This window comes from Puma concolor, chromosome B4 (assembly GCF_028749965.1).
Source record: "Puma concolor isolate L17-30 chromosome B4, mPumCon1.1.hap2, whole genome shotgun sequence".
Taxonomy (NCBI): Eukaryota; Metazoa; Chordata; class Mammalia; order Carnivora; family Felidae; genus Puma; species Puma concolor.
In genome coordinates this window covers 136,489,214-136,503,893 of record NC_141673.1, presented here as the reverse complement: position 1 = coordinate 136,503,893, position 14,680 = coordinate 136,489,214, and the positions used below count along the sequence as shown (strand labels likewise).

The 14,680-nt window shown below is 47.1% G+C and overlaps 1 protein-coding gene across 1 annotated transcript in view; it reads right to left on the bottom strand.

The window, feature by feature from the left end:
• ITIH5 (inter-alpha-trypsin inhibitor heavy chain 5) overlaps positions 1 to 5,875 on the bottom strand; it is an 80,093-nt gene extending 74,218 nt beyond the window's left edge. Inside the window, exon 1 of the mRNA XM_086715002.1 lies at positions 5,704 to 5,875. Within this exon, the coding sequence (XP_086571128.1) occupies positions 5,704 to 5,793 (90 nt within the window). The 5' untranslated portion in view covers positions 5,794 to 5,875. The remainder of the gene's footprint in view (positions 1 to 5,703) is intronic.
• Positions 5,876 to 14,680: the final 8,805 nt, after the last annotated feature.

The window sequence follows — 14,680 nt, the reverse complement described above, 5'->3', positions numbered from 1 at the left end:
ACAATATTTACTGAGAAACATAAGCCAGGATCCTTGCCATCGAGGACCATACCATATAACTTGAAAGAAAGAACTGTGCTCACGACAACTTAACAGACAGGGTCGTTTTTGTAAGTTACAAAGGAAACGGAAAAAAGTCGAGTTTGCTAGGCTGCAAGTAACGATGAGAAGCTTTACGATGGAGGTACGGTTGAACCAGCCAGGTAGGGGTTTGGGGAGGGAATGAAAGGACAGGAGACATGGACGGAGAATCAGGTTCAACAGGAACTATGCTGAGAAACAGCTTCAGAGATCCACCACTGCCTCTCCAATATGTATGGACCAAGCAGCACTCACTACCAGGAGGTGGGGGTAGGTGAAGATTTCCTTTGTGCAAAGAATATAGTACTAACAGTCACGGCTCTGGAGTCTAGAATCCCCCATCTACGTCATCAGTTAGTCTAGCTCTAGTAAGATGGCAGGCACGGCTTAAATGTTCACAATTTGACTAAGGACTGTATTTGATCCCCAAGATTTATCACAGTGTTGGATCACGATTAGAAGAGAAGAGAAATGCCCTTAGAGCATTCCAAGAAGTCCATAAATGGGAAGAGCATGGGAGGAGAGGAAAACGCAAAACCCAATTCTAACCAGGGTGAAAGACACTCAGAATATGTAGGACACAGACATTCCCTCTTGGCATGGATGTTTTAATGACCCAGGATGACTGAAGAGAGACGTGAAGACAGAGTTCATTCCCTCTACTCTTCCATTTGAGCTCTATCACTGGGTCTGTGACCCCAGATCCCATAACAGATCCAAAGGACACTATATTTGGGCTAACCTCAGCCACACCGCCATCAAGAGACTGAAGTTGTGAGTTCCTACAGGGCTCTGTGCTAGGAACCGACCTACCAGGTGGCCCGCGTCCCCTGAGGATGTCTGCAATCCTGAAACCAAGATCCAGGAACTCAGAAGTCAGTGCCTCAGAGATCTGTTACAGGGCCTGAAACAAAACGTAGGCCTACGGGTTGGAAAGGCACTGGAGTCACCATCTGTCACCTGGGCTGAGAACAATTCGTGTAGGTAACTCTGAATGACTCACACAGAAGTTTTACTCCTTCCGAGTAATGTTGCTACAGGCTGCTCAGCTATTTGCAATTCAGGATGCCTATAATCTCAGCCGTGGAAGAAGAAACTTTAGTTTGGGGTTACAACTCCAAACCATTTCCAGGTAGGTTTAAAAAAAAAAAAAAAAAACCGGCCACTGGCCTTAGGCAAGTCACTGTTTCTTTTCTTCACCTGTGAAAAACAAGGGAAATGGACTTTGCCTCTAGGAAAATAAGGAGGGGATTCAGGAGCCCCCCCCCCCACCACAAAAAGCTCAGGTCTCCATCCAAGGCCCCACCTTCTTAAATGGAGCCAATCCCTCGTTAGCAACAGAGAACTTGCTGGGGTCTCCGAACCAAACCCTGAAAACACGGGAGGCCAGATCGCTTTCTGTGGAGCATCCAAGGTTTGGGAAGAGTGCTGGTTAGGAAAATGACCCGGTTCTCTATACATCCCTATCCTCCCTCCCCCTCCCACTCAAGGAAACGAGAGATGGCTGGTTCGGGAGCGAGTAAATCTCTGGACTCTCTCCCACAATAACCTCCTTCCGGTTCAGCCTGACGACTCCAATTCTCCAATCACACCCGTGCACATAAAGGAGACGGTACAGAGTGGCCTGGAGCTCACAAAATCCTTTATGGACTTTACTTGTTAAAGAGTTAAGTACAAAAACAAGAACAAAAAAATTTGTCGTCTCGATTCTTGATTTGTGTTTCTAAGTGCAAAGGTTTGGTTGCTAGCAACAGATTATAAAAAATTAACACTCCCAGAAATTCTCATTTCGGGGGATCAGAGCATCCCCACACTCGATGTGGTCACCACAAGCCTATACTCAACACCATCCCTATTCCAGGAGCCACAAATAAAAATCACATTGAAACAAATTCTATTAGGTTATAAATATGAAAGTGGCTTTGCCTTTGAAGGAGTCCTTGAAAGCCTGGCCTTGGCACTCAGCACACCTGGGTTCTACCCCGGGCTCTGCACGTATCACTTGGGTATGTCACTTCCTCTGGGCGGATTCCCATGGTTCTCCTGGAAAGTATGCACACGGAGACTTTCCTTGCGGTGGTAAGTCAGAGATTCAACCAGGCCGTCCAAAGACAATAAAAGTGGCTCATTTTACTTTGGTGCTTACTGAATGCATGCACTTTGCCTGGATGAACCCACTTAATCCTCACAATAATCATAAGAGCAGAAGCGGGTTTATTATTTTACTATTACTTAGAGGCTAGTAAAACGTAAGCTTCAGAACCTCTCGCTTGTACAGTCTTAACAACAGGAGACACCCGCAGCGTTTGGCAGCCTATAAAAATGAGGCATTTGTTGTGATTTATCATCCTAAATAAATGTTCACTTTAGCACCTAATTTGGTTGTCATAATTTGATATACTTTTTCTTTAAGAGGGCCCTGCCAATTATGTAAACTTTATTTGCCTCTAAAAATGTAAAACTTTAATTGCAGATGAGAGTAATGATCCTATTTGGCAGATGATGAAACTGAGATCCAGAGAGGTTAAGTCACTTGCCCAAGTACACACAGCCAGTTAGTGCTGGGAATGCACATTTGAACCCAGGCAGTCTGGCTCGGAGTGCTCTTACCCATATCCTTTACTGCTTCTTATTTTTACACAGAGCCACTAGCAAACTCTCTGGGACATTCTGAACATGCAATAATTAGTCGCTTTCATTATTTTGTACATGAAAAACTGCTTTTGTAATAAGAGGAATACAGCCCTATCCTGATTTAAAGAAGCCATATCAGTTTGAAACTTGGGAAACAGATACATGTGTAACCGGCTGACTTTATACAAGAGACTTCCTTTTTAACATTAATTTCCTGGAAGGTTCTTCTAAAGCCGTATTATTCTAAGTGTGGTCCACGGATCATCTATAACAGGATCCCCGGAGCCCCACCCCAAACCTAATGGATCTAAATGGATGGGAGTGGGGGCTCAGGAGTCTGCGTAGTTAATGAGCTCCTGAGCTCTATTTGCACACCAGCTATGAAGACCACTGCTGATAGCCCTCCCCCCCGCTATGGGTAACAAATGGGGCAGAGGGCCCCAGGGGAGAAAGGAGCTTGAATTTAAGGCGTCATTAGTGATATTGACAAATGAAGGTAATTAACAAGTAGCAGTTGCAATGGGGTCATGGTCACGTAAGTTGAAATTTACATAAAATTCACATATTCATTTACATTTAACAATTAAGTCTGTATGTAACTTTGAAGACCATAATTATGGAGAATAAGCACCAACTACACGCCCACGTGCTGTTGTTTTAAGTATGTTAATTCTTTCAATCTTCAAACTCTTTTTAAATTTTTTTTTTTTCAACGTTTATTTATTTTTGGGACACAGAGGGACAGAGCATGAACGGGGTAGGGGCAGAGAGAGAGGGAGACAGAATCGGAAACAGGCTCCAGGCTCCGAGCCATCAGCCCAGAGCCTGACGCGGGGCTGGAACTCACGGACCGCGAGATCGTGACCTGGCTGAAGTCGGACGCTTAACCGAGTGCGCCACCCAGGCGCCCCCAAACTCCTTTTAATTAAGTAATTTCATCATTCTCACTCTCGAGATGGAGATGGGTAAATAGAGACTCCCAGACAGACAGTAAGTAACTCTCCAGTACGTGCAGAGCCAGGATTTGGACCCAGGAAATCTGGTTCTGGAGCCTGTGTTCTTAAATCCCACATCACTCACACACACACACACACACACACACACACACACACACACACACACACCTTTTAATAGAGATAAAAAGGTAAAATTGCAAACTTTCATAGAACTTCGTATCCTGCAGTTTCTGTCTGAGTTAGTCATTTTCAAGATGAATAAACAGTGCTGTGGTTTGAGGCAGCAAGAATCCCTAAAATGGGCCAAAGCCATGTCACTCCGTGCAGGAAAAGTCTAGAGTGCTAAGCCCACTTGCTCTGGCAGATGCTGGCACTTCCATCCCTCCTCCTAACTCATAAATATAATCCTTGTTTCAGTTTCTCCCACACTTTCCTCCCTCCACCCCCCCCCCACAAAAGTTTCAAGCTCTTTACCCCAAATTCCTTCCCTCTGCGCTTCAGCCGTCCAAGCCCAGCAGCAGGAGCTAATGTAAATGCGGACACCAGGCCAGGCACTTGAGCCGTATTCACTGTGCAATCTTTTACACCCCAGTAGTGCCCACATTTTAAAGAATTGGAAGTTGAAGCCCCCAGTGACTTGCCCAGGATCACAGAGCCGGCAAGTGACAGGACCAGGAATCAAACCCAGGCAGCCTGACACCAAGTCCGTGCCCTTAACCACTTTGCTAACACGTCTACCATTTACTGAGTGCCCACTGCATACCAGATCCTTTGCACAAACTAGCCGCTGAATCCTTACAAGCATGCTCGAGAGGAGGTGTATTCTCTGCTGCGACCAAGCAGAAAGCAAGGCCCAGAAAGATTACACAGCCTGTCCAGGCCACACAACTGTAAAGGGCTAAGTGAAGGCCAGATTTTCTTTTCTGGATCCAAAGCCTGCGCTTTCCCCACTCCACCTCTCCCCCTCCTGGAATTTTTACTGGTTCCTCCTCCTGCCTGACAAGCCTACAAGAGAAGGATCGCCTAGTTTATTTTGCAGAAATCACATCCACGTGCAGACTCAACCAGAGAGTAACCACCTTCCAGATCTGCTCTTCAAACCACAGTGCTGGAAAAGGAAGAGGACAAGTAAGCCTACTTATCTCCTGTTCCCATCGTGTGAAACACGCTTTAAGCTACACAATTTTAAAATAATTTAAATGAGGCGTGTGTGAACAGCACCCAGAGATGCAGGTAAGCACTGCCTGCTTTAACTAGGGCACAGCCACTTCCCCCATGAGGTCTTCAGGCTGATATCTGTCTCAGTTCGTCGTATGTTTTTCAATAGGCTTTGCTGTTCCTCAGACATGGCATTGAGCGTTCATACATGTAGGACTTAACCACCTGTGAGGTTAGGCCTTTTGAAACACGAACTCCTGGCAGACGCACAGAATATTAACTAGGGGAAGTGAGCCTTGGGTTCTGGTCCTCCCTGTCAGGCCACCTTTAAACGGCTAACCCACTGATAGGAACCTGATGGGAAACGTGTTACCCTGGCTTTCAGATGGGGAAAGTGGAGGGTTCTGGGAGTTTGGAATTTCTCCTAGATTGTGCTTTTTCCCTGAACAATTAGGAACGACGGTAGTTAACACACTACCCCCACATGCATCTTGAGGAAGAAACTTTGCAATTAACTGGGGGCTCTCTCTCAACAATGAACATCACGCAACAAACTAGGAGAAATCCGCGCAGATAACGGGAGCCAAGATCTGGTTGTGCAGGACTTTCAAGTCCCAGACACAATTCTGCAGGAAGTTCACCCTCCGGGCGATCGCCAAGAGTGACCAATAGAGGGGGAAGCGCAGGAGAAGACTGGGGAACGGAGAGCAGAAGGGGCTACGATGTGACAGGAGGTGGAGGTGATCCCTCCCTTCCTCGCGTCCAGGACCCATCCGAGGGCGTCTGTCCAACAGCCACGCGCCACGAGAAGCCGGTGGGAAGGGACGGCAGCCCGCGCCCGGAGCCATCCCTAGGTCCTCCCACCTCTACTTACTTGCTCCGAAGTGTCATCCCGGGGCCAGGCCTCTCCCAGCGACCCCGCGCAGAGCGGCAGCCCCAAGCACAGCCCCAGCAGCAGGAGCATGGCGGGGGCTAAGGCGCGGCGGCAGGGACCAGGCGGGACGCGCTCAAGGGACCGCTCCCGGGCTCGGCTGCTGCAGAGGCGCTCGGCCCCGCCTCCGCGCCCCCTCCGGGCCCCGCCCCCCACGCGCCCCGCCCCCGGCCCGCCCCGCGCCGATCCCGGTCCCAGGCGGGTCTCCACCGCCCCAGGGAGGAGGCCCCCGCAGGCCAGCCTCACCGCGAGCCAGCTCGCCCCCCGGTCCCCTCCGCGGCCCGCCCTTCAGCTCCGCCCTCCTCGCCCCGTCTCCCTCAGTCGCCTTCTGCCGCCACCTTCAGGGCTTATGACACCTGCCACCCCATCCCCAAATCTTTCTCTCCAGCAAGGTGTGAAATGCTTCTTCCTGGACTAGCTAAAATTCCTGTCGCAGGAGGATACGGGAGTAGCCAGCCTGGCCCTCAGCATACTGCCTACCGCCCCCCCCCCACCCCCTGCTCTATATACCAATACCCCCCATCTGTTAAATATACTCCCTCCCCTGCTCTATAGCCACAACCACTCCCTCCCTGCTAGCATGAAGCCAACAGGAGACCTTCTGACTTCTGCCCAGAGAATGGCATATGCCCCTTGGCATCCTGCACTGATGCATAAAAGTCAAATTAAGGGACGCTAATTAGTCGTCTGATGCAGAGAGTACTAGCAATGTTGTCCTCTTTTATGCAGTTCTGGCATAAGGGGGCAGAAAAGGAGAGGCCAGAACTGGCCCTGTGTAGAGTCTCTCTAAATTTTTGGTTATCAATCATGAAAATCAGTATCATTGTATATGTCAGTGACAAACTATTGGTGATTATTCCGTTCCGCCCTAGGAAGAATTACCTGTCAACCACCCACCCGCAGGCTTGATAGCCTGGGCACCAACTTTTTACCTGGTAAACACACACTGTAGCTAGAGCTGCTCGTTTATTTCAACTTTCAAAAGACAATCACTTCCAAGACGTTTTCTCTGTCTGTTAAGAACTGCATCCAAGTCCATGAGCTGAATGATACTGAGAGGCTGGCAACAACCTCAGTGGCTAAGAACTGGGAAATGGCTAACTCAAATAATGGAACATCCATCCTGTGGAATCTTATACAGCCAGTAAATAGTAATCACAAAGTCTGTGGAAACAGGAAAAAAGCAAACAAACAAACAAACAAAAAAGGTTTACAGTATAATCTAAAGGAAAAACTCAACAGTATGGTTATAATTAGGTAAAAATACAGATTCATACACATAAGAACTAGGGAAAAAACATGAAAAATGAAAAGAATGGGTGGTTAGTTTATGGTGATACCTCTTCTTAAAATACTTTACCTACTCTTTTTTTTTAAATTTTTTTTATGTTTATTTATTTTTGAGACAGAGAATGAACGGGGGAGGGTCAGAGAGAGAGGGAGACACAGAATCTGAAGCAGGCTCCAGGCTCTGAGCTGTCAGCACAGAGCCCGATGCAGGGCTTGAACTCACAGACTGTGAGATCATGACCTGAGCCAAAGTCAGTCACCCAACCGACTGAGCCACCCAGGCACCCCTACTTTATCTACTCTTATTGAAATGCTCTTTGCTCAACAAAGACATTAGGAGAAGGGAAAAAAACGTGTTGCCATTGTAAAACAAAGGAAAATCATTGGCATTAGCAGCTACTCATTTCTAAGCCTAACCACTGGCGCAGTAAAATACACGCAACCAACAAGAAGCAACAGCAGCTGGCCCAGCAAGGTTTTACAGCAAAACCACTAGTAAACAAGAACTCTGAAGAAGGGTCAAAGCATTTTTATTTTTAGTTCTTTAACACAATCTACCAGTGAGGTTGCCAATGTACCCTGTACCCAGGCTGACTCGGAAACCTCGCAGCATACAAATTATGTGCACACCCTCCCCTCGTTTCTAACTAAGGAGGACAGTCCCGGATCTTCTGGAATCAAAGCTTGCCTATTCCCCACTCCCCTCCCAGAAGAAAAATACCTACTATATAAACTGAAGTTGAATTGGGACAGAGCCGCGTTTTTTTTTTAATTTTTTTTAATATGAAATTTATTGTTGAATTGGTGTCCATACAACACCCAGTGCTCATGCCAACAGGTGCCCTCCTCAATACCCATCACCCACCCTCCCCGCCCTCCCACCCCCCATCAACCCTCAGTGTGTTCTCAGTTTTGAAGAGTCTCTTATGGTTTGGCTCTCTCCCTAACTTTTTTTTTCCCTTCCCCTCCCCCATGGTCTTCTGTTAAGTTTCTCAGGATCCACATAAGAGTGAAAACATATGGGATCTGTCTTTCTCTGTAGGACTTATTTCACTTAGCATCACACTCTGCAGTTCCATCCACGTTGCTACAAAAGACCAGATTTCATTCTTTCTCATTGCCACGTAGTATTCCATTGTGTATATAAACCACAGTTTCTTCGTCCACTCATCAGTTGATGGACATTTAGGCTCTTTCCATAATTTGAGAGCCGCATTTTTTGAAAGGGGACAATAGCTACTATTATTTCGATCCTCCGACAGAACTGGGACCACATCTTTGTCTTCCCCTTCCTTTATCCCCTCTCCATCTTTTCCACATTTGTCCCGACTGGTCTCTGCAAAGGTCCAATGTCAAGAAAAATGACTTTTACTTTTTTCATCTTGTGGGACTCTCCTGTTGTCCTGCAGGCCCTGGTTCTGCTGCATGGTCATGCTTAGTTCAAGGACAGCTCTGCCAGCTGGATCAGAAATGCCTGGGGGAAAAGCATCTCCCACAACTTCTAGCACCGGGCTAAATACATGGTTAGCACTTGGTGAACATTCGATGAAGGACATTAGGAGATGGGAGGCTGCGGGGTGGGAGCCCCAGCTGGCTGTGCAGGAAAGAAGGCTGGGCTAGCATCCCAACGTAGCCACTACCCAGCTACACGACTTGGGGAACTTTCAGAAATTCCTAGTATCTGCAATACCGTAATAGCCCAGGCTTCTTCGTGACTTCTGAGCATCTGCATGACTGAATAGGGTCGCTCTTTACATTTTTTTTTAATGTTTATTTTGAGAGAGAGAAAGACAGCATGTGAGTGGGAGAAGGACAAAGAGAGACAGGGAGACACAGAATCCGAAGCAGGCTCCAGGCTCCAAGCTGTCAGCACAGAGCCCGACGCGGGGCTCGAACTCACAAACTGTGAGATCGTGACCTGAGCCGAAGTCGTATGCTCAACTGATTGAGGCACCCAGGCCCACCGGGTTGCTCTTTGAAAACTATGTCGGTGTAATAAAAATAAGACCCAGCGAAAGTTTTCCAAAACTGTTCACAAACATCGGTCATGATTTATATTGGCCTTATAAAGAAGGATGAAAAAATTAACTGCCCCCCCAAAAAGGGGCTGAAGTGCGACCCCCCACATTTGTCTTTTGAGGTCATGTTTCTCATTTCACCTCCAGGGGAGCTGGTCTTCCAGTTTGAGACTCCTGAGCTCTTAGAACCTCAGAGCTCACAGCTAAACCTCAGAAGACCCTAAAGGACATCCTACCCACTGCTCATTTTTTTCAAGACACCTCACAGGGCTTGCCCGGGACCTCACTCCAGTTAGAGAGAAATCTCTGGCAAGGTCCCAGACATTCATTGACAGAATCTAGTGTGGGGTTCAGCAGCAAGGGCTTCGGAGAGAAGGACCCGCTGGGTCAGAGAGTTCCCGTGTGCCAGCTCTTGCTAGGAAATGGCTCCCCAAATAACCGAAGGATGGGCCAAGGCTTCCACAATTTTAGCGCCAGACTCATAGAGTTAGGGGCTTTATCCTGGTCTCCCACGAGACTGCCAACCGATGGGCCTGCAGCCGTGGCTAAGCCTGTCACGGCAGTGCCTGAAGAGGAAATGGCAAGTTGTTGTCTCTTCCTCTCCCTGAATCTGTGCCCTGAAGCCCCAGGTTCCTCTACCCAGCTTCTGTGAGAATCGGGCCCTCCCCAAGTCCCCTGGGCTCCCCCTTCGGTCCCTCCCGTGCCCCATGCTCCCTTCTGAGTATCTGTGAGGCCACTGTTCTAATCTGGGCCAGCCATTTCTCCTCTCCTTGGTCTCACCTTTTTATCTATTTATATGGCCTTGTGTTTCTCTTGGATCCCTGACAAGTTTGCATAATTGCTACAGTTTCTTATAACCTTGGCCTTTTTTTTCCCCTTAATTAAAAGGACTGGGGAGGAAATGGAGTCCCTTCAACCCTGGCTCCATACTTTCAGGAGCTCAGGATATCCTGGGAGTCTAGTTGCACCCACTTCTTACCTATTTCACCAACCACTGGGTGCGGTCCAGGGAGAAGACTTACGGAAGTGGAAACAGAGAATGCACATTTTCTGATTTCTTCTGACAACTTGCTGAAATTACCAACTATTCACAAAGTGTATCACATCAGATTCTAAGTACCCGCACACAGATCTGACTCTGTGTTGGCCAAGGATCGGCTCGTGCTCATTTCTGTATCCTGGCACATGCTCTGGAATACGGCAGACACGCAGTTCGTCCGACGGATGCGTGAAAGAAGGCGTATCTGTCATCATGCTCCCCATGCTAGCTGTGTGCCATACAACAGAAGTTGCAGACATGGTCCATCACCTGGAGGAACTGACCGTTTGGATACGAAGGTGGCACTAACAAACGACATCATCTGAGCTCAAATCGTGAGATGGTAATGTAGACGAGGGTGAGACACAGCTGTGGAAGAGGGGAATTAGAGAAAGCTTCACGAAGGACGTGGAAGTTATCGGCGTGAATCAGATTTTGGAAGTCAGCTGGAGAAGAGGGAGATTAAGGAGACAGAGAAAGGAGAGGATACAAGAGTGGGAAAGGCTTTGATGTCAGGAAAATGACAATGCAAGCAAGACACAGGACAGAAAGGTTCAAGTTTGGGGAATGACTTGTAGAGTTTTCTTGAGCTGAATGGTGGGAAAGGAGTGTTCAGGGATCCCCAGGTACAAATCCGCTGATCAGTGGCTCATGACAATGTTTTCTCCAGCTCCTTGCAACAGGGGAAAAAAGAAGGCATCGCAGTCCACCTTTTTCATAAGGCTAAATTTTTCTTTAAAGAACTGTCTTGTGCTCTCAAGGTCTTTGTTATTCCCATCAATGACAGTGTCTCACTGGGGGCCCTGGGGGTGGGAGAGTGAAATGAGCATGTCCCCCGGGGAGGTATGTATCCTGTCGGGTGAGAAGAATGGTAAACCAGAATCTTAGGAAGGTGTTTGGGGTGTTGGGGGGTGGGGTGGGGACATGCCATTGCAAAACCTGTCCATACACCCCCAAAACACTGTACCATATCCCTAGAAGTTATAAAGATATTCCTATTTCAGTCACCCATGCTTGCTCCCACTATTGGTACTATAACTTGAGTAGGTGAATGAATACAAGTACTTTTTAGAGACGTCAGTGTTAGTGACTCCCCACCTAGGATTCAGCTGGCCAAGTGACAACGAGCCCAGTCTGTATGTGCAGAAAGCTCTACAGATGTGTGTGATATGCCCCAGAGTTGAAAGCCAAAGAAAAATCTAATCTCTCACAAATCTGCATATTCATCTACGCTTTGACCCATCGAACCCATTTTGAGCAGTTTATCATAAAAATAAACCTGCTCACATACAAAAGGATGTAGATACACAGTTATTCATTACAGAATTGTTTTCCATGCCCGGAGTCTGGAAACAATCCAGAAGTTCATTAACAGGAGGAGTCTGGTTAAATATAACGTGGTACTATGAACCTACAGGAAAGAATGAAGAAGCTTTCTAGGTACTGATATAGATACTGAACATATTATATAATTAAGAAAAAAAGCAAGTGTGGTACGTACTGAATGTGTAGTACAGGATACACTGTCTTTAGTGTAAGAAAGGAAGAAGGTAAGATACCTCACTGCTGAAAGGAATTTGCACGAAGGAATCCCAGGAAGGACAAACAATGAAGAGAAGTGTCTGAGGAAGGCAGAATGGTGAGAAAACGGGAACAGGACAGAATCTAGCACAAGGAAGGGAGAGATTCTGTTTTCACGTTTAATTCATTTTTTTTTTTTTTTTTTTTTTTTTTTTTTTGCTTTTGAGCACCATAAATGTACTACCTCTTCAGGATTAATCAATGAACTTAAAAGTGTAGCTACAGGGGCGCCTGGGTGGCACAGTCGGTTAAGCGTCCGACTTCAGCCAGGTCACGATCTCGCGGTCCGTGAGTTCGAGCCCCGCGTCGGGCTCTGGGCTGATGGCTCGGAGCCTGGAGCCTGTTTCCGATTCTGTGTCTCCCTCTCTCTCTGCCCCTCCCCCGTTCATGCTCTGTCTCTCTCTGTCCCAAAAATAAAATAAACGTTGAAAAAAAAAAAATTAAAAAAAAAAAAAAAAGTGTAGCTACAACAACAACAGCAGCAACAAGAATGGAAAAGCTGACTCCTGAGGTTTCTCTCCCATCATTCATCTCTATCGCGACTGTTGGGTAAATACTGACCGCAATAGCATATGGTGGGAGGGGACTGTACTCCCTACCTCCAGCTTCCCCCAAACACACACACACACACACACACACACACACACACACACACACACACACCCATACTCAACAACTTCTGGTTTCCTAAACACTCTTGGTCATTCCTGCCCTCTTGCTTAGCATGGACTCTTCTCTCTTCTGGAATGCCTTCCATGGACTCCCCACCCAATCCTGCAAACGTCACTTCCTCCTCCATGGTCCCGGTCAAGTTGGTAAGTGCTATCGTGCACACCTCTGATGGAGCCCTCATCTCTTTGTTTACCTGCCTGTCTTTCTCACTAAACCACCACCCACTGAAGGGTAGGCTCTGAGTTTTGTACGTCTTTACATGTGCACTGTCAGCGTCCAGCGTGTCATCCAAGCTTGAGAAATATTTATCGAATGAGTGAGGAAGGCTCCGTTAGAATGGTATGCTTTCTATATTGTACGTTTCACTGAGAATTTCTAGAACACCAGCATGCAGGGCACGCAAGACCTTAGATGAGCACAGACGTCCCTGGAGGTGCACATTTTCAAAGAGAAACATAATACTGTCTCCTCAATTGCCAAAAACATTTAGCCCACAACGATCCCTCTTCATCATGTATTTTTGTAAGAGTTATAATTACAAGAACCGGGGCAACACAAGGGGATTTTAGACCCTCAATATAATATTCTATGTGATGCTCAATCTTCTCTTAGATTATTAGATTCCTGATAGACCTGAATTCTACATGGTGACAGAAATCAAGTACGAATCCAACAATTCCCCGCTTGTACGTCTAGTTTTCTATCCCAGACACCCTTGCCCCCCTCAAAAAATCTGCTTTCGGAACCCTGTACAATCTGTCTCCAAGCACACACATCAGAAGCATCTCTCTCCCTTGAAAAATGTTACGGTTTATATGTAGTAATGTATTTTTAATATTCTTGAGGTCATCAAAAGGCACAGTCACTGCTAATGTTGCCTTATTTCCTCAAGTTGCACACACACACACAAATCAAAGCCGGTCCTTCACCCCTTGGCATTAGCCAGAGATGGCTGCCTTTGTCTTCTGCATCTGCATTAATATGGAATTAAAGCCAGCAAATAGTTCTGAAGAAATATTTGACGGCTGAACAATGCTTTGTCTCCACAGAAGTGCTCATTAAACAGCGAACCATCTCAGTGCAAAGCTAAGGATCATTTTCATTTTCTTTTGGAGGGATGCCCAGGGCAACAAGCTGTGTCCTAGTTTTCCAGGCTTTAACCTGCGACCACGGAACACTTGAAATAGCACAGAGGAGCCAACGATGCTATGATGGAGATGGACATCCAGTTCAACCTGCCTCAGTGCCCGAGGTTAATGCCCCTTCCTGCTACTGTCTGACTCCAGGGCACAAAGACAGAGGAGCCAGCAAAGCCTGCGCTTGATCCACAGGGTGCGTTTTCTCCCCAGAGACCTGCCAGATCCTTTCCAGACAGATGCTGGGAGACGTCCGGAGAACTTTCACCGAAAGCCACAGGTGGGTCTTTGGAAGGCTTCTGAATAAAACAAAACAGCGTTGGCTTTGTGGTTGATGCCGAGAGGTATCTCGTACCCCGTGAATCAGACCTAACAACCAAGCTGTCATCAGGGTCTTTCGGTGGCACTCGTGGGCTTGCTGCCTGCTGGCAGGAGAGAAAGCCTCCATCTGCGCAACACGCGCAGCAGGTTTGGATCTCACGGGTTTAGCAGACTTGCTAAACAAAACAGGTAATCCTTTTTTCCCTACATCTCAGGGGTTCCCATACTGAGTTCCCATTCTCCCACACAGAACAAACTTTACTCTTGCCAAATTCGTGATAAAACACCAATATGGATGTTTTAAAAAAATATTGTTTTCTTGGTCAACTTGGGGTTCTTTGCCTTCTTAACTATCCACTGGATTGGTTCTAAACTCCATTAAGTCATGAGGTAGTGGAGTGGGGGTACAAAGGAGGGGCCACTGGTCCATGGTCACCACCTGTGTTATGCACTGAATGTTTGGATCCCTCCAAATTAATATGCTAAAGCCATGACCCCCAATGTGATGGTATTTAGAGGTGGCGCCTTGAAGAGGTAATTAGGGTTAGATGAGGTCACAAGGGTGGGGTTCCCACGGTGGGATCCGGGACCTTATGAGAAGAGCTGCGTAAGGACACAGTGAGAAAACGACCATCAACAAGCCAAGAAGAGAATCCTCACCAGGAACTGAATTGGCCAATACTTTGCTCTTGGGCTTCCAGCCTTGAGAACTGTAAGAAATAAATGTCCTTATTTAAGCCACTCAGTCTACAGTATTTTGTTGCAGCAGCCTGCCGCTGACTAAAACAACCCGTCCGCATTGCTATGTGCGCCATCCCATCTGACTTAGGGACATATGTCTGTCTGCCTCTGTGCTGGACTCC